General features: G+C 42.0%; 1 protein-coding gene across 1 annotated transcript in view; it reads right to left on the bottom strand.

Moving 5' to 3' along the window:
* Window positions 1-23,985, bottom strand: part of Ano2 (anoctamin 2) — a 313,200-nt gene that overhangs the window by 18,549 nt on the left and 270,666 nt on the right. The window contains exon 20 of the mRNA XM_074075322.1: window positions 16,314-16,459. Coding sequence (XP_073931423.1) covers window positions 16,314-16,459 — 146 coding nt within the window. The remainder of the gene's footprint in view (window positions 1-16,313; window positions 16,460-23,985) is intronic.

The raw sequence follows: 23,985 nt of genomic DNA, 5'->3' as shown, positions 1-23,985 counted from the left end.
TTGTTTTTCATTGTTATTTTTTGAGACAGGTTCTTGCTGTGTAGTCCAGGCTGGCCTCAAACTCAAGATCCTCCTGCATCAGTCTCCCATGTGCTGCAATCACAAGTATGCACCACTGTGTCTGGCTCTGGACTTTAGTCACTGCCTTTGTTTAGAAAGTTTATTCATTCATCACACGTTTATTGAGAGCTCACTAAAACTCAGGCACTGTGCCAAGTCTGTAGAGAGGCAAAAGTCTGGTCCTGCCTTCCAGGGGCTGGTGTTGAGGGGGAGAGAGAAGTGGAGGCAAATCTGTGCAACAGAGTTGGTTTTTTTCCTTCTTTATTAATGTGTTCCAAGAGAGGAAGAAGAATGTGCCAGAGACAGAGGAGAACCAAAGGAGGCAGAGCTCAAGTCTGCTTTGGGTACAGACTAAGCAAAGTCTCCAAATGAGGACCTTAGCACCATCTGGCAACATGGACCTGTGGCAAACAGCAATGCTGAATTGCAGAGAGCATCCTGAGCTCAGAAGCAGTGTGGGCAAGGGTTTGCGTGTGGCAGCCTGTGCCCACCAGATGCTGGAAGGTGTCCCGGCCTGGTCTGGATCACAGCATCACCTCCCAACTGCTGTTCTTTTCATGAGTCTTCCCAGGCTTCCAGTACACAGACCCTGTAATCTGACCCTATCACTTACCTGCTCATTAAGATTTTCACCAAGCTGGGCTGTAGCTCATCCCTGTAATCCTAGCTACTCAAGAGGCAAAGATCAGGAGGATGTTGGTTCTAGCCAGCCTAGGGGAAAAGTTACCAAGACCTCATCTCAATCAATATTTGGATGCAGTGGCACATACCTATTATCCCAAGCTATGTGGGATGCTGCATCCTAGCCATAGCAGAAGTATAAAATAGGAGGATTGCAGATCAGGCCAGCCTGGGAAAAGGCGAGACTCTATCTCAAAAATAACCATAGCAAAAAGGGCTGAAGGCCTAGCAAGTGCAAATCCCTGGGTTCAAACACCAGTACCACTGGGGCAAGGAAGGAAATAGATTTCCATGGAGTTTCCCTCTATCCTGAGTGTAATCTGAATCCTTTCCTTTGCATATGGGTACTTTATAATCTCCTCTCAACCACCCTCTCTTGGTAACCCTGCTTCTGTCTTTCAGTCCCATAAACTTCTCACTCTCCAACTATCCCTGACACACAGGCACTTCTGTTCACTTGTGCACAGCCAGCTGACAAAATTCTGTGTGTCCCCCAAACTACTGCAGTATCAATTGCTCTGAACCCCACCACCCTGTGCTCAGCCACAGCCTTCTGCTCTGGTGTCCCTGAGAGGAGAGATCCCGACCGACCACCGCAGTCGCCTCCGCACACAATCTCCCTCCCCATCTGTGGGTGGGTAGTGGAGGTCGACCAGTTGTCCATCCGTCTCTCCACTCAATGGATCAAGGAGGTTGACCAGTTACCCACTCCTGAATCATGGGGTCAACCAGTTGTCTGTGGGGCTCTATGCATTCTAGGGACTCAGTACATATCTGCTGATGGAAACACACCTTGAGTCCCAGGAAAGTCAGTCTTCTTGGACTTTCCCACACACTAAGGGCAAGGTATTATACTTTCCCTGCCTCAGTTACTTCAACAGTAAATTGAGAATCATAAAATAATAATATCCACCTAACTGGTTACTCATCAGTATAAATGATATTACATACATAATGTACTTAGGACAATGTCTGACATCCAATTGCTTCATAAGTGTTATGTATTATGTGTAATTTTATTCTTATTGAAATAAGTATCAACATGTGCAATGGCTGGAAGAAACACTGCTAAACAGACACAAACATAAGGTTTAAGCACTGAACACAAGTCAGGAAACCCAAGTTCTAGAGCCAGACATCTCTGTAACCAGCCACATGCTTTTGTTCCCACCTCTGTGTTTAATGGTGTTAATATCTTCAAAGGATCTGGTTCAAGTTTCCTACAAGTCTGATTTGCTGTGGTGTTGTGATTCTTGTTCTCTTAGATAAGCTACAAGATTCTAGGCTAATTCAAAAAAAATAAAAATAAAAAACCAGGACCCAAACAGGCATATACATAAGAATACATATACACAGAGAGGGATAAGTCAATTGCAGTACAAGTTTCAAGAGAGAACACACGTGGAATTTTATCCACCACAACTGCTTTTGATTTGGCATTTGCTAGGCCCATAAGTATGAGTCACCATCACTGTCATTGGTCTTGCTGATACAATTCTGTCCTCTGCCATTGTTCTAGGTGCAAGTAGATTCTCAGGAGACTGGCAGGTGCCATTCAGTGGCCAGACACTTGCTCAAACATGTCAAGGTTGGGTCCTTGGAATGACCACTTGGCTAGTTGGCTGGCCAATAGGGGTGGGGAAGGGCAGAGAAATCTTCAAAGATAAATTCCAGGAACTAATTAAAAATGCAAGTTCTATTTCAAAAAGTGCTGAAAACTGCACTTTTGAGTCAGAAGTAGGGTTAAAGGAAGAGGGGCAACAGGGCCACAATTAACCAGGAAGGCGAAACAGATGTCGGACTAGTTTTCTAAAACCTATAAACAGCATGTCTATATTTAAGAACATATATAGATGTGTCTTTCTTTATGGAGTTTGGAGTTGGCATTCCTGATTCTAATGAGCTCAGTTCAACAGGGCAAACCTTCTTATCATAAGTGACTTCCTCCAGCAGAATTGTGTGAATACTCCAAAGCCTCCACCAGGGCTTGGCAAGGAGACAGGCAATGAGGAAAAAGGGTAGATTACTTCTGACTGATTGCAAATGTATTCAGCATGCCCTCGCCACATCCGTACAAATGCCATTTGGAAATCCAATGTCTTTTTCAGCTTCTGGAGAAATGGGACTTTCCACTTACTCATATCTCTTTCACATGAACGCCAGGGCAGTGATAGACGTCTGTCACCTAGAAGTACTCTGACAGTTTGCCTTTTTGTCTTCACAAACTCTCCAGACACCAGCTCTTTCTTCAACACAATCATTTTCCAGTGCCAGCTAGATGCCCTTTAAGAGTTCTTGTCAACTGGGAGGTGTGAGGATAGGTAAAACACCTAAAAAATTAGCTAGCATTTGTTGCCCTCAATGCAGAGAAACTAAAGCAGATACCTTAAAAGCAACTGAGGCCAATAGGAGAAGAGGACCAGGAACTAGAGAAAAGGTTAGATAAAAAAGAATTAACCTAGAAGGTAACACACATGCACAGGAAATTAATGTGAGTCAACTGCCTGTATAGCTATCCTTATCTCAACTAGCAAAAGCCCTTGTTCCTTCCTATTATTTCTTATATCTCTCTTTAACAAAATTAGAGTTAAGGGCAAAATAGTTTCTGCCGGGTATCGAGGAGGTGGGGGGGAGAGGGAGGGGGCGGAGTGGGTGGTAAGGGAGGGGGAGGGGGCAGGGGGGAGAAATGACCCAAGCATTGTATACACATATGAATAATAAAACAATAAAAATTTAAAAAAAAAAAGAGTTCTTGTCAACTATTTCAGTGCCATAATAAAATGTCTGGTCTCCATACTCTTGCCCTGTAAGTCTATATGGTCAGCACTGGACAACCTCAGGAGAGTGCACTCAGCAAAGGCTAGTGATACCAAGTCAGCAGTGACAGGATGCCCCTGTCCCCTCCTCTTCTGTTACTCTGGGATATCACAGGCCAAGTGATTTCTCCTCCTCACAGATTTCCCATTGCTGTAGGTATCATCTGCTTAGACTGGATACCCTGGCCATTCCCAGGATGCAATCCAAAGAGGCAGAAACAAATAGCAAGCTTTATTTTAATCTTGAGGAAAAATATAAAGGCAAAACCCACTAGCATGTGAATGCCAAATCCAAGACTTGCTCTTTTCAGTAGAAGGCCTGAAATGCTGTATCAGATGGGAGCCCTGCTGGGTTCACTTCAGAAGACACAGCAATAGTGGTCTTCACCAACACCAAGATTTGTTTCTAAAAACAGCAAGCCTCTGTTAGGATAAGAACAACACCGGAAATCCTCAGTGTGCTGCATAATAGAAGCCAGCTTGGCTTGACCAGCAACAGATTCAACCTGGCCAAACCAATTAGGGAAGAATCCTGAAGTTGATTTTCAACTAAATCTTTACAAAGCCTGCTGTAAAGTGCTCCAGAAATGCTAGCTGGAAGCACAAAGCCTGGAAGTAACTTCTGGGCACAAACTCCCTTAGTTTTCTCTTCTCACACTCCAGCAGCCAAGAACCTTCTAAAACAACCACCAGCCAGACCCTGTCTGCTGCTGGGGACAATTTAAATCATGGGTGATTACCTGAGCTTAGGTTAAAATAACAAGACAAGTGGGTTAAGCTAAACAAGACAGCATCCAGCAAGGACTTTTCAGGCCATCTGCTTAGAGAAGAAAAACAACAGAGTTAGGCAGAATCGAATGTACTGCCAGAGTTGGTGGAAAAGACCATGATTTTTTTCACTCATTTATTTAAAATTCTTCTGTGAAAATTTCTACCCTTTTGTAGGCATGCACACACAACACAAAGTCTAGACCCTGGCCTGACATTCAAGTCCCTTTGTGATCCAACTCTAATAACTTATTTCTACAGACTTATTTTCTCCCACATTATGTGCTCAGGGCTAATATTTAATTGGAATGTTGGAGGTCAATTCTACCTGCTTTCCAACCATTCCAAACCATTTGTTCAATTCTGAACCTGTGCTCCTGCCACTGCTCTAATTCCCCTTCTCTACGGCTAAGTGAATTACTATTGATCTTTCAGGTTCAACTCAAACTTAACCTTCCCTTTGAGACTATCTTCCACCTCCATCCCCAACTTGGTGCCAAAGACATCTCTCCTCCTTTCGTCTTCCTTGTACACATCATATTGTTTATTTGTTCTGCTCCCTGCCCCTTGAGACCAATGACCATACTGGACTCATTTCTGAGCCCTCAACATCTTCTGTGGTGCCTGTCACATAAGCAGAGGCTTAAAAGTTATTTGTTTTACAAATATAAATTTATTGTCACCAGCTGTGAAACACACACACACAGAGGCAGAAAACTAAAATATGTAAACTGAAAGCCTTGTCCTTAACCAGGATGAGGAAAAATGGAAACGAAGTATAACACCTCTACACAAGCAAGTCTCTGTACAGAAGAACTTGAAGAAAGCTGGAGGAAAAACATCCCAATTCTGATCAAACTTATTAAGGCTCTTCTTCAAAAAGAAGACTTTCTATAGTTTAGTAAAAGCAACACAGTCTACCTGGCAGAACAGAAAACTGAGGCCTTAAGAATGCTCCTTTTGTGAGCCACAAAAGAGCAAGACAAGGGCTTAGCTGAGGAACACATCTATATGAATTTGTCTTCTGACACAAGCAACATGGGAGGCAGTTTTTGAAAGCTTCTGCTAGAAGCAGGCCATCAACAGAAACACTTACAGAAAAGCACAACCAGGGAAGATCATTACTGTCTATTTTATCAGTCCACATTTCAATCTGTGCCCAGTGATCCTCTTCTAAGGACACTGACAGAACTGAGAGTATCTGGCATAAAAATAAGAGTCACAAGTGTTGGTGGACCGTGTAAGTAGAAAGATACAGTAAGAAGAAAGAGCACGAGCTACATTCTTAGCCTGAGTGTCTGTTGCTTGGGACAACAGTAAGTGGCTTGACAGAACTGTAAGAGTTGTCAATATCCACCACTCAATATTTACCCCCTCATTCATTCAACGAGTTTATTCAAGTGTTTATTGAGCACAGTCTGCATACTGCACTCCATGTTTATTGGTAGAAAGCAAAGATTAGAGTACTATGGTTCGAACGCATCTCACAAAGTTCCTGTGTAAGAACTTAACCCCCAATACAACAGTGCTGAAAAGTAGCGCTTGTAAGGGCTGATTTGGTTCCAGGGACTCTGCCCTTATGAATGGATTAATGTCATTATCATAAGAGTAGGTTCATTACTGTGAGAGTGGGTTTGCTATAAGAGCAACTTTGGTCCCCTCTTTTTCTATATTCTCTTGCTCTTCTGCCTTCCACAATGGAATGACACACCATGAAGGCTCTTACCAGCTGGAGCTAGGCTCTTAGACTTCCCAGCTCTGGGATCATAAGTCAAATAAACTTTCATTATTTATAATCTACCCAGTCTCAAGTATTCTGTTATAGCAACACAAGGCAGACTAGGGACAAATAGAGTACTGCATTATACTTCCAAGAGTTCAGAATATGCAGTGGAGAACAGGGACATGTAAACATGCCTTAACAGTATCATGGAGCTGGACAGCAGGGTGCTGTGGAACACTGGGCAGGAACAACCTGCTTTTATCAGCAGATCTGAGGAGGTTTCACAAAATTCATCATCACTGGGCTCAACTTAAATAACAAGTCAAAGTAATATGTGAAGGTTCATTGTGTGACTGGTAGTTATGATTTTCTTGTCCCACTGATCCAAATTCACAAGCTATTTAGGAAACAAAGATACTCAGTGGAATTCCCTTTCAATCTGCAGTGGTTTTATGCTTCATTCAGAAACCCTATAACAGGAAGGGGCAGGCATGAGGGGACAGCTTAAGTATTAAGAGTTTGCTGCAATCAGGCACTGGTGGCTTATGACTGTAATCCTGCTACTTGGGAGGATGAAATAGGGAGGATCATGGTTTAAGGCTAGCCCCATCTCAACCAATAGTTGGGTGTGATGGTGTGTGCCTGTCATCCCAGCCATAGTGGGAAGGTTAAAATAGGAGGATCGTGGTCCAGGCCAGCTTGGGCAAAAAGCAAGCCCCTATCTCCAAAATAACCACAGCAAAAGTACTGCAGGCATGGCTCAAGCAATACAATGCCTGCCTAACAAGTGAGAAGACCTGAGTTTAAATCCCAGTGCCACTAAAAATGTAAATAAATGATTTGTTGTGTGAAAATTAGTGCAACACAGGTACCAATCAGCAAGATACATTTGATCTGAATTTTCTTCCTTTCTTTGTGCCTCAAGGAAACTCCATCACTATAGTCCTACGACAAAGCTAGAAAGAACTGAGTTGGTAAGACCTGCTGGTTCACTTTCTGACAACAGCCTAATGAGTTTTCATGAGTGAATGAATAAATGAATGGACTGGCTTTCTCATTTTTGTTTGCTTGGTCCAACTGCAAACTGGGAATGTGAGGACCACTTAAGCACTCATCCTTGTCCCCTTCACCCATATGGACTATGGCAATGCAGTGAAGAAGGCAGAAGTCCCAAAGAGACTAGTCACAATAGTCAAGAAGCTGCCAAACAAACAAGAGGGTAAAACAAACATTCAAACTCATGGACCCATCATGTAACTATTGTGGAATGACAAGGTTCCTCTGAGCTTCCTGGCTGTTACAGTAAAAAGAGAAATGGGAAATTTGTATGGTTTTTCATAAATTTTAAATTAAGAGGGTCTCCTTCCACTCATTTCTTTATTCATTCATCCATTTTTCCCAACACTGATGAATCACCTTGTATATATCTGGAGCCTTCTATAGTACACGGAGGTGATGTAAGAATGTAATATACAGATATAGTCTTGCTTTTTTCCCTAAGTACACATGGGAAGAGGGACCTTTAGTACAAACAATGAGAAGCAGTGCATGCCTCAGAAGCAAAAGGAGATGAATGACCTAGGACTCAGGCCACTTCCCAGAAATGCTGGAACAACACCCTGGATGTTGCCCGAACTGTGTTCAAATGCCATTTGGAGAAGGTGGCAGGGCCTAATTACCCAGTGGAATGACTCAATTCACGTAAACAGGATGGCTCAGAAAGAGGAATTTCCTGGTTCTCTGAGCCATTGACTTGTAGCACACACACTTAGAGTTCTGTGTGACAGAATATGTGGGCTTCAGTGCTGATCTTCTAGAATACCTCATTATCCACGTCCTGCTTTTAATAGAAAACCGGAAACTACCCAGTGTTTTCTCTACCAAAGAATAGCAGAGATGAAAGGAATCTTGGGCGTCACCTTGTCACTTCTCTATTGGAAGCACTAGGTTTTGTTTTAATAAATGGCACTTTCACCTGATCATTTCCAGAATGGAGTACCCCACCTCCCAAGCCAGCTCTTTCTACTGCTCTTCATTTTCTCTCAGTAAGTCACTGAGGCTCTGAGGTATTTGTTATAAAACAATAGTTGTTGACTAATCTGTGGGATATTTGGCCTGAACTACCTATATAATTTCACAAGCTTATCAATTTATATTGCCATAGGGGCTCTGCTCTCAGGATGATAGCATTCTCTAACCAAAAATAATTCAAGACAAGGATTTTTGACACCTTGAGGGGAGGGGTAGATTGTCCCAACTAAACCAATACAGCAAGGGTATGTGGAGAGCTTTGATGGAAGGTGATGTCTGTGGGTTCCAACTGTTGTTATTTTGTCTTCAAAGGCCTCACTTTAGGATCACATTTTCATTCTTTATACTTCTTCCTTCTTCACAAACATTTTTGGAGCACCTACTGTGGTTACATGTAGTTATATCATGAACAGACTCCGGTTATATCATGAATATAGTCACTAGCCTTCAGGTGTGAAAAACTAACAATTTATTGTGTCATTTATTTAACTGGATAAAATGACAATAAAACATTATCAAGAAATTCATTTGGAACTTGACACTAAACACCTTTTACAGGATTAAATTCAGGTCTACATTTTTCTATCAAATTCTGCTCTGTAGGAAATGTCTAACTTTTGCAAGTATCCAGAGAAATAATTTGAAGCTTCTAAAGCAAAGAATTTCTTCTCAGCAGGTCCTAAGGAAAAACCCCATAACTGGCTGTGAGGGCCTACTGCAAAGGAGTTTTGAAGCCCCATTTTGGGGCTGGGGACAGTGATGATTAATGCCATGGCATGCTCCTGGGCTGGTGTTCTTTCTCCCCTCGGAGATGGGGGTGGGAGGCTACCCTTGAAGTCCTTCTTAGTAAGCTCTTCAGGAAAAGGGTTTGATACCGGAGATTCCCTCGAAAGCTAGCTGCTCCCCTCACAGGTTTTTCCAGTAATCTCTCACTCTCAGGTTTCTCTTTGTCTGGAGCCACTCCTGCCCAGAGGTAGCTCCCTACCCTGGCCCCTCCTCAAACTGACTTCCAGCCTTTCTTCTCCCTCCCAGCTTCCCCTTCACCTCATGCCCCTCCCCCAAGCCTGCAGCCCAGGCCCTAGTTCCAACTCAATTTAGAAGAATGTAAATATAATACATCTCTCCCTACTCCCTGCCACCCTCCACTGATGACCTGCCCTGCCATTACAACTGACAGGCTGGAGTGGGCTCAGCGCACTTCCTGTCTGCATGGGTGGTCCTGGGGATCATGGGAAGGAAGCTGACAGCTGAGAGTGGGGCAGGCATCACCATGTCAGGCACACCAGAGGGAGCAGGCAGCTTTGGTTTCACTGCTCTCATTTTTTGTTCAAAGTCCAAGACAAGGGCCCTTCTGGAACTGGGGAGGTCTAGCCAGTTGGGAAGGAAGGAGGAAACCTCACTCCACTCCATCCTTCCACTGAGCCCCACTTCCTGTAGGTCTTGATGAAATTTTACTGTGGAATGATGTAGAAAGGGGCTTTAGTCTCAGTTCCACTAATGAGTCATTGGAGTGACCCCAGGCTGCTCACATCAACCCTGGGCCTCTTGGTTTTGAGGTGCATTGTTCAGTGGGTATGTATCAACTAGGACACCAGAATCCAACAGGACCCTGAAGGTTGCAAAGCCCAGTGGTTTGAAACTCCTTATTTTTATCAAAACACTCGATGAAAATGAGTGTGTGTGCACTTCTCACTTCCATTTGGGCAAGCTGAACTTCCCTTGCTGTCTGACTCCAAACAACACCTAAGAATCCAAGAAAGCAAAGGTAACATTGACTTGATTTTATCTGTTGTTTCCAAAATATTAGCATTTATGCATACCTGTGACAGACTGCACCATCATTTTCACCACTAGTGGGTTGCATAACATTAGGGAAAACCTAATGCTCTGGTTTAATTCCCTATAACATAGAGGAAGAAAGAGAGGCCCAGAGAGATGGCATGCCCAAGACCATACTGCTGGCAGAGCTGGAGTCTCACCCAAATGACACCACATCCTCTTGGAGTATGGGGAGAAGAGAGATCACTCACCGTGCCCTACAAGTGATCATCTAAAGAAACAAGAGATGACAGATGTGAAAAGATATTTACTTCAAGGACATGGATGCAGAGAATCAAAAGTAGTGGAGTGGTGGCTGTCACCAGGTCTTATTAGCTATCCATGGGGATGGCAGAAAACTGTTGCCTCCGATGAGGTTTGGCGTCTGCTGTGGGCTTCTGTCTTCTCTCCTGCAGCTATTTCCCAGAGCTACCATCCATGAGCATATGGATGGGTTCACATTACACCTTCTCTTATTTCCCTGACTTACTCTGCAAGGAGAGCATAATAGCCTGGAGTGGGGGCGGGGAGAATGCAGAAGTGAAGGGGGAAGGGGCCATGGAAGGAGAAGGAGGAGGAGGCAGAAAGAGAGAAGGATAAGCAAAATCTTGATAATCTACTGTCTGGATTATCAGCCCATAAATAAATGAGGGTTGGCTACAGCATTACTACAAGGTGAGGTGCTTTCAGCCTTCACAAGAGAAAGCTGAGACAAGATAAAATGATGCCCTCATTCACTTTGTCACTCCTTTACAGATTACCCTGGAATGTGCTCAGGCTGTATGGGCACTGGGCAAAGGCACTGCAAGTCCAGAAACCTGCCCTGGGAATTAATTTCCAACAGACATTTTTTGGTTATTAAATTAATTGAAGCCAGGCGCCAGTGGCTCACATCTGTAATCCTAGCTACTCAGGAGGCAGAGATCAGGAGGATCACAGTTCCAAGCCAGCCTGGGCAAATAGTTCATGAAAGCCTATCTTGAAAAAACCCAACACAAAAAAGGGCTGATAGAGTGGCTTAAGGTGTAGGTTCTGAGTTTGAGCCCCAGTACCGCAAAAAACAAATAGACAAATTAATTAATTAATCACTGTGAAGCCAGTGATGTAGAATCAGCTTTGGATGTGTGAATGAGAAGGCACAGGGAATTCCAGGGCAAGGGGAAGATGAAAGGTCAGTCAGGGAAAGATTGAGAAGTAGTATGTATTCTTGAACAATGAACTCCACACCTCAGAAAAACAAAGAGGGTGATAGCAGGTGGCTGTGTTGAGGATGTAAGAGAAAAGGCTCTTGCTTTAGGAGGCTAGAGGACATACAGGAAGGGTGGCCTTCAAAGATACCCCACAGGGCAGATCATGGATGCTACAAACCCATAGGATGGGGGTACACTCAGAAAGAGGTGAGGACAACCAGAGGTGAGATTTCTCAGCTAAGATCCTGGAAGCTGTGTAGGGCCATTAATAGGTAAAACACTCAAAAGATAGTCAAGGGAACGAAGTCTCCATGCAGAATAGCTTGGAAATGTTTCCTCTTTCTTGATCTATCCTGCCTTGTGTGATGTCTCAAATTCACACCCAAGGTGGTAACTGGGGTATGAGCCTCCTTTCTTGGGTCCAGTGGTGGTTTTAAAACTGAAGGATGTTTGATGAGTGGGCAATTATAGGATGAAAGCAAGAGGAAAAATGGCAATTCTCCATAATATATCTCTCTATGGTCACATGGAAGCTGCAAAGAGACTTGGGAGAGTTTTCTTCCATGACAGTGAGGGCCTTCCTGGTCACCAGCTGCTTGCCATCCCTCTGCTACCAAACTCCAAATTTGGAGGGCATGGGTTACATCTGTTGTCCCTATGTCTCAGCCCCAGGCACCAGTCCTGACACTACAGCACTACCCTAAGAGTGGCAAGGAGGGGAGGCTTCAGGATGTGGAATTGGAATTGAGATTCAAACCAAGTCAACCTCAGAGGCAGAGCACCTTACTCTGTCCACTTCCACAAAAGACTTGATCCCCAGAAAGAAAGGGAAAAGTCAAAACCGGAAGTGAGTTTTCTTGGAGAAAAATCCTAATAATAAACATGGTGGATAATGTTGGTCTTGAGAGATGAAATTTGCTGCACATAAAGAAATATCTACATATGTTCTAAAAGGGAGGTCCAAATATGATGGGACAAGTGAGACTTCCACTTCCCTGCCACCGCGGGAAGGGAAGTTACCTATTCGTTCTTTGTGTGTGTGTGTGTGTGGTACTGGGGGTTGAACTCAGGGCCCCATGCTTGCTAGGCAGTCATTCTACAGTTTGATCCAAGCCTCCAGCCCTTTTTGCACTGGTTATCTTTGAGACTGGGACCACCTTTGTGCCTGGGCTGCCCTGGACCACAATCCTCCTATTTGTGATTCCCCACATAGCTGAGATGAAGCTGAGCCATTTGTTAAGATGGAGTATCATGAACCTTTTGCCTGCTGGCCTTGAAATGCAATCCTCCCAATCTCTGTCTTCCAAGTAACTAGAATTATAGGCCTGAGCCACCACATCTGGCCTCAAGAAGATTTTTATTGAGCTTTTACTATGTTCTAAGAACTGCGCTGAGTAGAATGAGTCCTTGTTCCAAAACATTCAAATTTCCTAACGGGCACAGGTACAAGAGAAGACGGACTGAAAGTGGAGAAGTAGAAATGCCTCCAAAAGCAAATGTGTCTGATCTTAAACTACTTAGTAAGAGCTTTGGCAGATAGGACAGCATTGGCAAATGCAGATATGGTAGTGTGAGTTAACCAGACATGCATATTTGTACCAAAGAAGGGATGGCCAAACAAGAACCAGTTCATGGAAGCCCCTATGTGCTGCACTGAGAACATGACTTTTATCTAAGAGAAGTCAGTCACACTGAAGGATCTTAAGTTTGCATGTTAGAAAAGTCATTCCAATAAGTGAGAAGAAAAATGCAGAAGGAGTGGAAAAGGAAGCAGGAAGCCAAATTAGGATCCATTTGCAGTAACTCAAAGGAGAAGGGGTGAGGGCTCAAACAGGAATTCAAAATTCTTAGTAGAGGCAAAGTCAGTAAGGGAAGGATCTATGAATTAGACAGACCTCTCTCCAGCTGCAATTGGTGCAAACTTGGAAAGAAGTCATGGAGAATAAAACAGGATCTGTACCAATTTGAGGGTGCTACTCCTAAGCCTGGAAGTTCAAACTCGCAATTTTATGAGACAACTTAGAAGTGACTGCAAGGTCTCTGATGCCCTGGTCTCTGAAGTGAATGTGTCCACTGTATTTGCCCCCTGCTGGGTGATTCTGTAGGACTTGCTGGACATTTCTAGAGAGTAGGAGAGACTGGGTAAGCCACTGCTTCTTCAAAATAATTATGTGACTTTCACTCTAAGTAAAGAATAACTAAATTCACAATCATGATGCTCCTCCATTACTATTAGGATTTAAGAGAATTTAAGGTCATGACTAAGAAAAATGAGATTTCCTTTAATAACCAAGTGACAGAAGAAATTTATTTCACCACCCACATTAATGGCCCCAGGCCTTCAACATTTGGGTTGCACTTAAGAAGCTGTAGGAGGCTCTTAGGGGGATAAGTGAATTCCTGAGGTAGGAAGACAATAGTGAAAATGTTCTGGATGACTAGAGGAACAAAAACTTGCAGGCTTTAGATAAATAGATGACAAAAAGAGCCCATCTGAGATTCCAGACTTGTCAAGTGCAGCCCTAAGGGCTTAGAGTTCTTTAGAAGGACAAATATCTCAGAGTGTTTATAGCTCAGACTTCAGAGTGCAATTCTCAGATTTGCCTTGGAGTCTGGTACCCACATTCTTTAAACATTTGTACATAATCTTAATGCTGATAGAATGGGAAGAACCTCACTACATCCAGAGGTTTCAAACTATTTCTAGTAAAACAACAACAAAAACTTTGGAGGTTCAAGAGAAGTTGGACTCTTGGTAGTAATAATGGTGGTTACAGTGTATAGACTATGTGTATAATCACTATTTGTTAAACTACTTTGTATTTATAACCTAATTCTCAGAACACCCCAGGAGGTAAGTGCTATTATCACCAAACCCACCATTTAGATGGGAAAATCGGGCCTAGCTAACTTTAAGCATCAAGCCCAGAGTTGTGTAGCTGGCATGCAACAGGGTTAGGACTGGAAAACCAGTGGTTTGACTCCAGAGCCTAATAACATTTACCATACAATATTTGATGCAAATGGCAAGGCCACACAGGTGAGGTGTCCAACCCACTGAAGTTCAGATCACAACACCATATGCCCCCAATGTCACACAGGAGGCGTAAGAATTTAATGCTTGCCCTGCTGCATTTTGGCCTTGCTTTATTCCTATTTGTCCTTTCTATGTTCCCATTTCTCTTTTGGAATGGGAGTGTTTACTGTGTGCCATTGTATCTTGGAGGTTTAGAACTTTCTTTTTGATTTTACAGAAGCTAAAGACTAAAGAGTTTGCCTTAAGTCTCAAAAGTCCTTGAATTTGGACTTTTGATCAGTGATGGAACTGTTAAGACTATGAGGATTCATGGAGTCAGACTGAATGTGTTTTTCACAATGGGATGAATATGAGCCTTTTGGGGGCCATGGGTGGAATGTTATGGTTTGGATATGAAGTGACCCTCCAAAACTCTCATGTATTGGGGGCTTGATCCCCAGTTGGTGGCATAATTTGAGAGGTTCTGGAAACTTTGGAAGGCAGGGCTACACTGGAAGAAGATAACTGGGGGTATGTCCTTGGGGTTATCTTGTCCCTGGCCCTTTCCTGTTTCCTGTCCCTCTCTCTGCTTCCTCAATGAAATGAAGAAATTCCTGCTGCCATCATGTTCTTCTGCCCAAGCACATGGAACCAAACAACCATAGACTAAAACCTGTGAAACTGAGTGAAATAAATAATTCCTCCTTTCACCCATTTGTTAGGTATTTTGGTCACAGTGATGAAGAACTTACTAATACACAAAAGTTAGTCATGTAATCAAGATTATTTAGCTATTTAGTCAGAGGTGGGATTTGAACTCGAGGACAATGGCTCAAAGGTCTCTGCCCTTAATCACTCAAAAGGAAGCTTTGAAATAATAAGATAGCTGGACAGACAGACAGGCAGGCATGTAAAAGACAGAGCTTAAAGATTCCTAAGATAGCCTCTTCTCAAATGGAAGCCTAAATCACTGTCTTCTCTGTGGTTGAGAGGATGACAGATGTGGAATGGTATCTGAAATATGAGCAGTCACCTCTGTATAAGTGTCTGTCTCAGTACTGATTGGGGATTAGAGGTAACACTTAGCTAAATGTGAAAAGCATGAGGAATCTACATGTTTCCATAAATTGGGTCTTGGTATTTTCTTTGCCAATGGATCCTGAAGCATACATCATGATTGTTTCTTCTCTGAAAACTGATTTAGATTACAAAGATCACTATTTGTCTCAAATCCTAGACACTCCAGAGCTAAAACACAGTTTTCATGGCTATATAATCTAGACCCTGCTCATCCTTCCAGCCCTGACACACATGCGCACATCCTTGCAACAGAGCAGAATAAATAATCACTAGAAATATTGAGTGAGGTACATAGTGCACAGAGAGACACTGGTAGCCCCTGTGAAAAGCGAGTAACCAAAGGGATCAGCAGTCATTGTGCAAATTCAGTGACAGATGTAATGATATTAAGTATTGAATTAAGTGTTCAGTGGTACTGATTGATGAGTCTCTATAATCTCTAGATTGAGCAAATGTTTAAGTGCTATATCTAGGCTCTTGATCTGTGGTATCCTATACTTTTAATTTGCTAGTTTCAACTCATGCTAAAAGGCTTCTCATTCCAAGAGAAGATCAGGATTATTCTCAAGTGATCAAGAGTTTGAAGGCAGCTACTCTAAGATAGAACACTTCTTACAATGTAGAATCCTGGGATCAGCTTCTATCAGCCTGCACTGAGACATGCTCATGCCCTCAAGTCTCACACCCAGACCTACCTAATCAGCACAGGAGCTTTACTATAGTCTCCTTTTTAAAGATGTATGCACCCTTGGACCAAGAGTCACAGGATTATTTTACTCTCCATTCATCAAAAGTGTATTCTTAAATTTCAGATTTCACTATTTCCCTTTCAGCTTGATTAATGAGAGAAACCATAGGAAGAGACTTGAAAGATGAAACATTTTCTTTTATAGATGAGCAGAGGCTTAAGAAGGAGAGGCCATCATCCCTGGTATCATTCAGCAAATCAAAAGTACTTCTGGTTTTCATTCCAGGGCAACTTTCTTGTGGTACCAAACAGGACATAGAGTAGCCATGAAGCTCACGAAGGAGCAGAGGCTGTCCAGTCATGCTTCCCAGCCTCTCCCTTTCTCCCTACACAGACTCTTGTCTGAACCTGCTCCCACAGAAAGAAGAACAGGGGCTCTTACTCATTTCCATGTACTCCGGAGTCAGCCCAGTATATGGTTCCAAGCTGTAGTCCAGGTCCCACTGCTCCGGATGTTTTGAATGGGTAGGATCAGTTTCTCCAGGTTCTGTCTCATCTTTCAGCTTCCTAAATAGTTTCTTTAGCTTCCTAGAAAACAAATGGAGCAGTAACTAAAAGCCTCCAGGGAATAGGGTTATTTTTTTAGACAGAAAGGACGAAAAGACTAAGTCTTGACACTGAAGCCATCTCTGATCCAACCCTAGGAGGTTCTTTACTAAGATAATGAAAGACTCCACCCAACAAAAGATTAGTTTATTCAAAGAAATTTTAATTTTTCTTTCTGTTTTGAACTTGGCCCTTTCTGCCAAATTTGAAGCCAGTTCAATTGTCCAATGGGTAATCTATCCACCCACTTCATGGGGAACAGAGAGGTGTCCATAAAGTGGAAGAAAGATGCTCTCTTCACAAGTCAAACAGTTTTGGGCTCTCAGGAATATCAGTAGCACTATTCTTCCTTTAGAGTAAAGCTAAACACGCCCCCACTACTAATGACTGACTTGTGTTCCCCCAAAACTCCTATGTTGAAACTTTAATGCCTAGTGTCCTTACATTTGGAGATGGGGTTTCTAGGAGATAATTAAGATTAAATAAGGTCATAGGGTGGTATCCTAATTCAATAGGATTAGTGGCTTATTAAATAGAGATACCACTCTCTCTTCATAATGTGAGGACACAAAGAAAAGGCAGCCACCTATAGGCTAGGAAGAGTCCTCCACAGGAACTTAACCTTGCTGGACCTTGGTCTAGGATTTTCTAGCCTCCAGAACTGTGAGAAAATAAATTTCTCTTGGTTAAGTTAGCCAATCTATTGTATTAGTCAGCCTGAGCAGATTAAGACAACTACATGCAAGATTTTTTTTTTTTGGTCTAGAATAATAAAATAATAATGGCCCATCTTTTCAGGGTTGGTATGAGGATTAAGTGAAATGATACTTTTACAGTCCTTATCCCACTATATGAACATATTGAGCACTGAATAGATGAGAGATATTATTATTAATATCAAATGCTAAAATGTCTGAAGGTATGGTCCTTTTGTACTTCCCAGTGATATACAATCTATAGAGAATGAAAAATAGATGAAAGAGCTAGGTTCCAGTTCTGTTAATCAATCTAAGAGGACATTTCTAGGGATAGGAGAATTCACAGCAGAATAGTCACAGACTTGAAGAGTTTAAAGGGATTTTTAAATCCATGTTTCATCCAATACAATACAGGATCTCACCTTCCTCATCTCCAACATTTCTTCCCCAAGACCATCCAACACTTATGTAGATATCACTTGATATGATGAGGCACCTCATACTATTCTTAGAAAGTGCTTCTGATAGTCAGTGGAAATTTAATGGCTCAGACAATGTTCTGGCCAGTGTCTTACTAATGTCATTTGCCACCAAGGAAACAAAAGTCTAATATTTGGTGCCAGAAAACAGTTGTGCAAAGTCAAATTTCACAACCCACTTACTATATTTTCTTGGGAAAATTATTAATACTCTGTAAGTTATAGTCTTTTATCGTTAAAATAAAGAAATAAATGTCAACAGTCTCACAGGTTCAAAGAAAGAAGAAACTTTATGTGAGGTGCTTAGCTTAGGGCTTGGTATATTCTAAGAGCTCAAAAGATGTATCGATCATTGTCCCTACTGTCAACACCACTACCATAATCATCTCAATTATCATCATCACTACCACCACTATCATCACCATTACCACCGTCATCATCACCACCATCACTACCACCACCATCATCAATCACTACCACCATCATCACCATCATTACCAACCATCACCAACATTATCAATCACCACCACCATCACCACCATCGTCAATCATCATTACCATCACCACCATCGTCAATCATCATTACCACCACCACCATCATCATCAGCCATCATCACTACCACCACATCATTCATCACCTTCATCATCATCATCACCATCATCATCACCATCTGCAGCAGCAGCAGCAGATACAATAAATACTTATTACAGAAGGTTCAGATGAGTTGAGATCCATTCAAAGCACCAGCAATAAATAATCCTGTAATAATAAGAAACTGAGAAAAACCAGATGGAGCCTAAAGATTCTCAAGATAAATAGTGTGAACTAGTTGAGACTTTGTCTGAAGGAGAGAGTTGTTTTTGAAAGACAAAAACAAAGAGAGAGAAAAGAGGAGAAACAGAAAGGTAAAGGAGTGGGGGTTCTATAAACAGAACTTAGATTAAAACTTTTCTTCCAAGTATCAGAAATCAGAAAACTTGACCATATCTTTAGCAAACAACGGTTAGTAATATTGATGATATACAGAAAATTGTCACAAACATCCACCTGTGAACTTCTTAAGTGTCACTAAAATTAATGAGTGAATTAAAACTATATAAAACTACAGGTTAATGAAAATGGTGGTATTTAAGAGATATTTGTGTGGGAGGGGATACCCAAGGCCTTGAGCATACTAAGCAATCATTCTACCACTTAACTACGTCCCCCAACCCTTTTGTTTTTGAGACAGTCTTCCTGCCATCTTTGTCCAGACTGGCCTTGAAATCATGATCCTCCTGCCTCTGCCTCCTATATCACTGGAATTGCAGAGTGAATCACCACACTTGGCTTTGATGAATCTTAATGAATATGATGGATGGTGAGCCATCCATAAAAGAGTTAGCTGCAGCTGAATACAATATCTGTGTTAGAGAATGTCAGAGATGAGCCAACCACTCATGCTGCAGAGGCTCAGGAATTGGAAGTACCGGGTGTCCCAAAGAAAGGGGTCAGTGATGGTCACAGCTCTGTTTATGGAACAGTGGACCTTAATATCCTGCACCCAGGTGGCCCAGGTGACTAGGGTTTCCTAATACCATCAGGAGCAAGAAGTTTCTTTTGAAGAGAAAATAAACTCTAGATCTGAAATAACTCCAGAATGATTAGGTGGAGGAATCCAAGAGACAAGTGAGCAGGCAGTTTGTACACATGTGTCCAGAGCCCAAAGCAGATCTGGGCTGTAGACCAGAACCTGAGACCTACCATGGAGAAAACAACAGATTCCTTGGTGATAAGCATTGACTATGGATAGGGCAGAGGGCCAGGAAGAGCCCCCAGAAACATGAGTAGTTAAGGGATGGAGGAGGGGGATAGGAGCTTTAAAAGCACAAAGAAGGAGCAATCACAGGAGCAGAACGCAAGGGAAGAAGAAGGAGGGATGTCAACATTCTTTCAAGTATGGGTAGGTTCAGAAAAAAAGAAGGGAAACAAAACCCACACATACTTTTCATGCCCAGAAGTTTCCCTCCTGGATATCTCTGTGGCCATTAAAAAAACTCATAAAGTCTCTCAGACCAGGATTTTGGAGGAATCCTCCAAGTTGTATAACATACAGATGGCTTGTTTGGAAAACTTCAGATTATGATTCTGACCGTATGATGCACTTGCTCATTAAAATATTTCCTTTGATGTTACCCCCTTGTTCTTCTCATCTGCTATTTTTTTCTGTCACTTTTTAATGACAAGTCTTAGAAACTCTCTGGAAGGCTCTGAGCTTCCCGTTTGCCTGTGTCCCATGGGCTCACATCCAAGCCTTGTGGTTGTCATACCTTGGGGCCTTCCTGCCTTAAGGATCGAGGTCCCAAGCAATCCCTATAGACTTGGCTCTGTGGGTGATAGCCTTACAAAAGGAGGCAGAACACAGTCATGCATGGGCCACATGTGAGCCATTTCTCTCCTGTCACCTGACAAGATTCAAATCTGTTCTTTAGACTTCTGATTCACAGACAGCTCCCATGGGTTTAAGAACACAGGCCTCCTGTAATGTCTTTGAAGAGAGATTTATTTTTTTATGTTTTGACATGTTATGTTTATCATATTTACACAAAAATTCAGAAAGTTTATTGTATTTTACTGGCTGTATTCAAGGGTCCATCACAGTTACTTTGGGATGTAATATGGTACTTTTTGTAAGTATCAAGATGAAGAGACACTTTATCAGTGGAAATATAGATCTGACTACTCTCTACATCTCAAAGTATTTCCAGAGAATCTACCATGTGAGAAAATCTGGTATTTGTCAGCAATGATGGTGCATGCCTGTAATCCCAGAACTCTGGAGAATGAAACAGGAGGATCACAAGTTTGAGGCCAGCTGAACTGTGTTGTGAGATGCTGTCTCAAAAAACAAACAAAAAATGGTATTTACCCTTTCACAAAATCCATCTCTCTGGATTGCTAAAAAGGCCCACTTCCAGTCTTGCTTCAATATATACATGAGCTCAATTTGAGATCAAATGATGGCAAAAGGTTGGGATATTTTTGTACACTACAGGGTTTAGAGGCAAAGTCAATTTTGCAGATACATATGGGAAAGGTGGGGTGAAGGCAAGGTGTTGGGGAGTAAAGGAAATCCTCACTGATGAATGTAGGTGAAAGCCAAACAAGAGTGGATTCTGCCATGCTGCTCACCATGTCTGAAGTCATCTCAGAAGGAGCTGCCTATGAGCATTACTCTGGGGCAGTAGCATTTAAAACCATTTGCTCCTCTCTGGAAAGCATCTGTGACAACTGTGTCAGGCCCCAGGAGCCTGGTGTTGCGTGAGTGAGGATAGCCTGAAGCCAGACCAAGCAACCAAGTTTTATCTATTATCATAGCATTAGTTACAGAGCTGACTTTAAAGTGCTTAGTTTTAGTGCCTCCTTTGAAGCATTTCATTTTTCCATCTCTAGGGTCACTGAACCAGGCCTAGCAAAGGGGCTGGAGCTGCTGCTGGTAAAGATGCCTGGACAGAAAGTAGGTCTTCCTTATAGCCCTGTCTGGGGCATCTGCTAGATGCATTGGTAGAGTTCACAGAAGCCTTTGAAAAGTTGGCCTTATATCTCATTAGAGCACCTAGGGAAAGAATTATTTCCTTTTCTGCTCTCATCCAGTTTCTAACTATTTATAGTCAGAGAGAAACCCAAATCTGTTACGGGGGTGCCTTTAACAACTCCCCAATGCTCCCACACCTTTCTTTTTAGCAAAGACAGGGCAGAGCTTAGGCTAAGCGGCTTGAGTAGGAATTAATGCCATTGATTATTTAATGATGTTTCATTTTTTCTCACAGTTATGTGCTATTCATGGTAATGGTTAGTGTTCATTTTCCATCTTTGGGAATATTATAGGTGAAAAGTATGTTTGCAAAAAAAAGCTAATGTGCAAATAGCTGTTTAGGTGGAAAATTGAAAACTGGTTTACAAGTGACTGAGGATACATAATTATAACTCAAGAAGATTGTTGAATTATATGATTCTCAGAGCCATAAAAATTGTGCTGTTACTTTGTGTGTGTGTGTGTGTGTGAGAAAGAGAGATATAGAGACAGAAAAAGAGAGAGAGAAAGAGTAATCAGAATGTTACAACTTTTAAAGGTTAATTAGTCAGTAACATTTAAAAATTGTAAGAATCTTAGCTTTCAGAAGTAGATGGTAAGCTAAAGATGGCCAATCTTATGAATTATATTAGCATAATTTTTACCCCAAATATTCTTACCCAGCACAATTATCTACTTAGTTTCTGAGACTTGTTTCTGTTTTTAAAAATTGAACATGACCTGTTCAGATTCACATTGATCTCCTTTGGGGAAAATTTTAACATAAACTGTGAAGGTACTGAAGAGGTAAATTGTAAGCCAAAAGTCATCGGGCTGAGAACAAAAAAGCAAAGCAGCGCTCCTGACTTGGGACCTTTCAGCATGGGCTAAAAACATAAAAGCCTAAGCCATCTAGTAAAATCTTTGCTACCTGTAACCCCCATATTTTCTAGCTAGCTGAGCATCTATCCAAGGTGTTTTCTTTGCTTAACCATGATGACTATAAATCTTTTGAGAATAACTTTCTGATGGCCACACAATGAGTATATTGTTCAGCCTGGATATAAGCCTAGATCTGCTGTGCCACTAAAACTCTGCCCAACATAGAGGTTGTAAAGAACTCTAAGTATAATTTTTATAACTTACATGACTCCTTCTCACTGTCAGACTCAACTGTCATTTTCTTTTGAATAGGGAAAACCCTCTTTATTATTGCTTATTTCATTTTTCAACTGTGTCCTACACAGGGCATAGCCAGGAGCTTGGGGTCTGGATGAAGAGATCTTTTTATCAAGAGTGTGCTCTGACTGGGAAGTGACAGATCTGATAGTCACAATCATAGTGATTTCTTGTGACTAAACTGGAAACAAAATCTGTAGGTTTGTCAAAAATTTAGTGGAAAATCTTTGCTCTACATCCCTAAAGTTGTCCCATGTGTCCTTTAGCAGACTAAAACCTGAAAAGAGGAAGCATGTTTTGAAACAGATGACTTGTATTTGAGATTGACAGAGACCAGCTTCACTAAAGAAAGGAGAGTTTCATGGAATGCTAGATGGCAAGGCACTTTGGAGATGGTTATAATCCCACCAAGTTCATCAAGAGATGCAGAGAGACTTACAGAAGTGACTTGCCTGCAACTTCATGAGTTACTATGCAACTGCCATTGGTTAGCATGTGGCACCCTTTTAAACACACAAAATATTAAACACACGTCAAGAATAAACAAGAAAATTTAGTCTTCAAGGCAAGCCACCATGTGTCATTTTCATCTGTCATGGAGCTGGTAGAATTGGTGGCTGGAGAACATGCCAACACTCTGTCCAAACATATGCCTGAGTTTTTGCCTGTCTTATACTATAAAAGGCATATGAGTACCGAAAGAATGGTAGAACAGATGTCCAGGAATGAAAAATGGGACATCTCATGTCCACAATATGTCTACAATTCGGTCCCAAGCAGAATAACAATGCATTAGGAAGACAGGTGTCTTCTCCAGATGTTTGAAGGGGAATGAAGGTTTTCCTTTACAGCTATGGTAGAGCGGATAGCCACATAGCTTCAAAGGGGCCAGATGTGGTTTTGGTATCATCTGCATGTTCTCTGGATATAAGTCCATAACAAATGTTGTCTGTCTAAGATGCCATGCTTCTAGAGAACAAAATCCATCTGCTTCACTTGCCCTACTTGACCATTGCTAAGTGGCTTTTAGTCAGAAAGCAGGGAATAGAGAAAAGTTTTGAGACTTGAGTTTCTTGAGATTGATACTCTTCTAACTGATGACTAGAGGCTGGTGAAGAAAGGCACCCAGACACTGATGTTCCTGCCAGTCCTCCTCTGAGAAAAGCACATGCTAAAGTGCTACCTGAGGTTGTCCCGGTATGTGGATAGAAAAGCACCCTAGGTGTTCAACCTAATTGATGGAATGTGATGGTGAGACCCATGAAGAAGACAGATGTAACACAGTGTCATAAGGCAATGTTGAGGACTTGCATTCCTGGAAATAGAACTCTCATTTAAAAAGATTTTCTTCCCACGTAAACCAAATTTTCTCTATTATGTCTTTAGATCTGTAAATGTGTTTCTGAGGAAGACCAAACCCTGCTTTTTTCTCAGGACCTTTCTAAGAGTGACAGCCCATAGAAGCAGATGGCTTTGGTATAATTTTACATGGAGGAAGAGTTTGGGCTGTGTATTTTCCAATGGCTCCCTTTGGCCCAAAGAGCCTATGACTCAGTGACATTTAAATAGATTTAATTGGATTCTGGCTCTTGTCTTTG

This window comes from Castor canadensis, chromosome 6 (assembly GCF_047511655.1).
Source record: "Castor canadensis chromosome 6, mCasCan1.hap1v2, whole genome shotgun sequence".
Lineage (NCBI taxonomy): Eukaryota > Metazoa > Chordata > Mammalia > Rodentia > Castoridae > Castor > Castor canadensis.
This window is presented reverse-complemented; position numbering and strand designations above follow the sequence as displayed.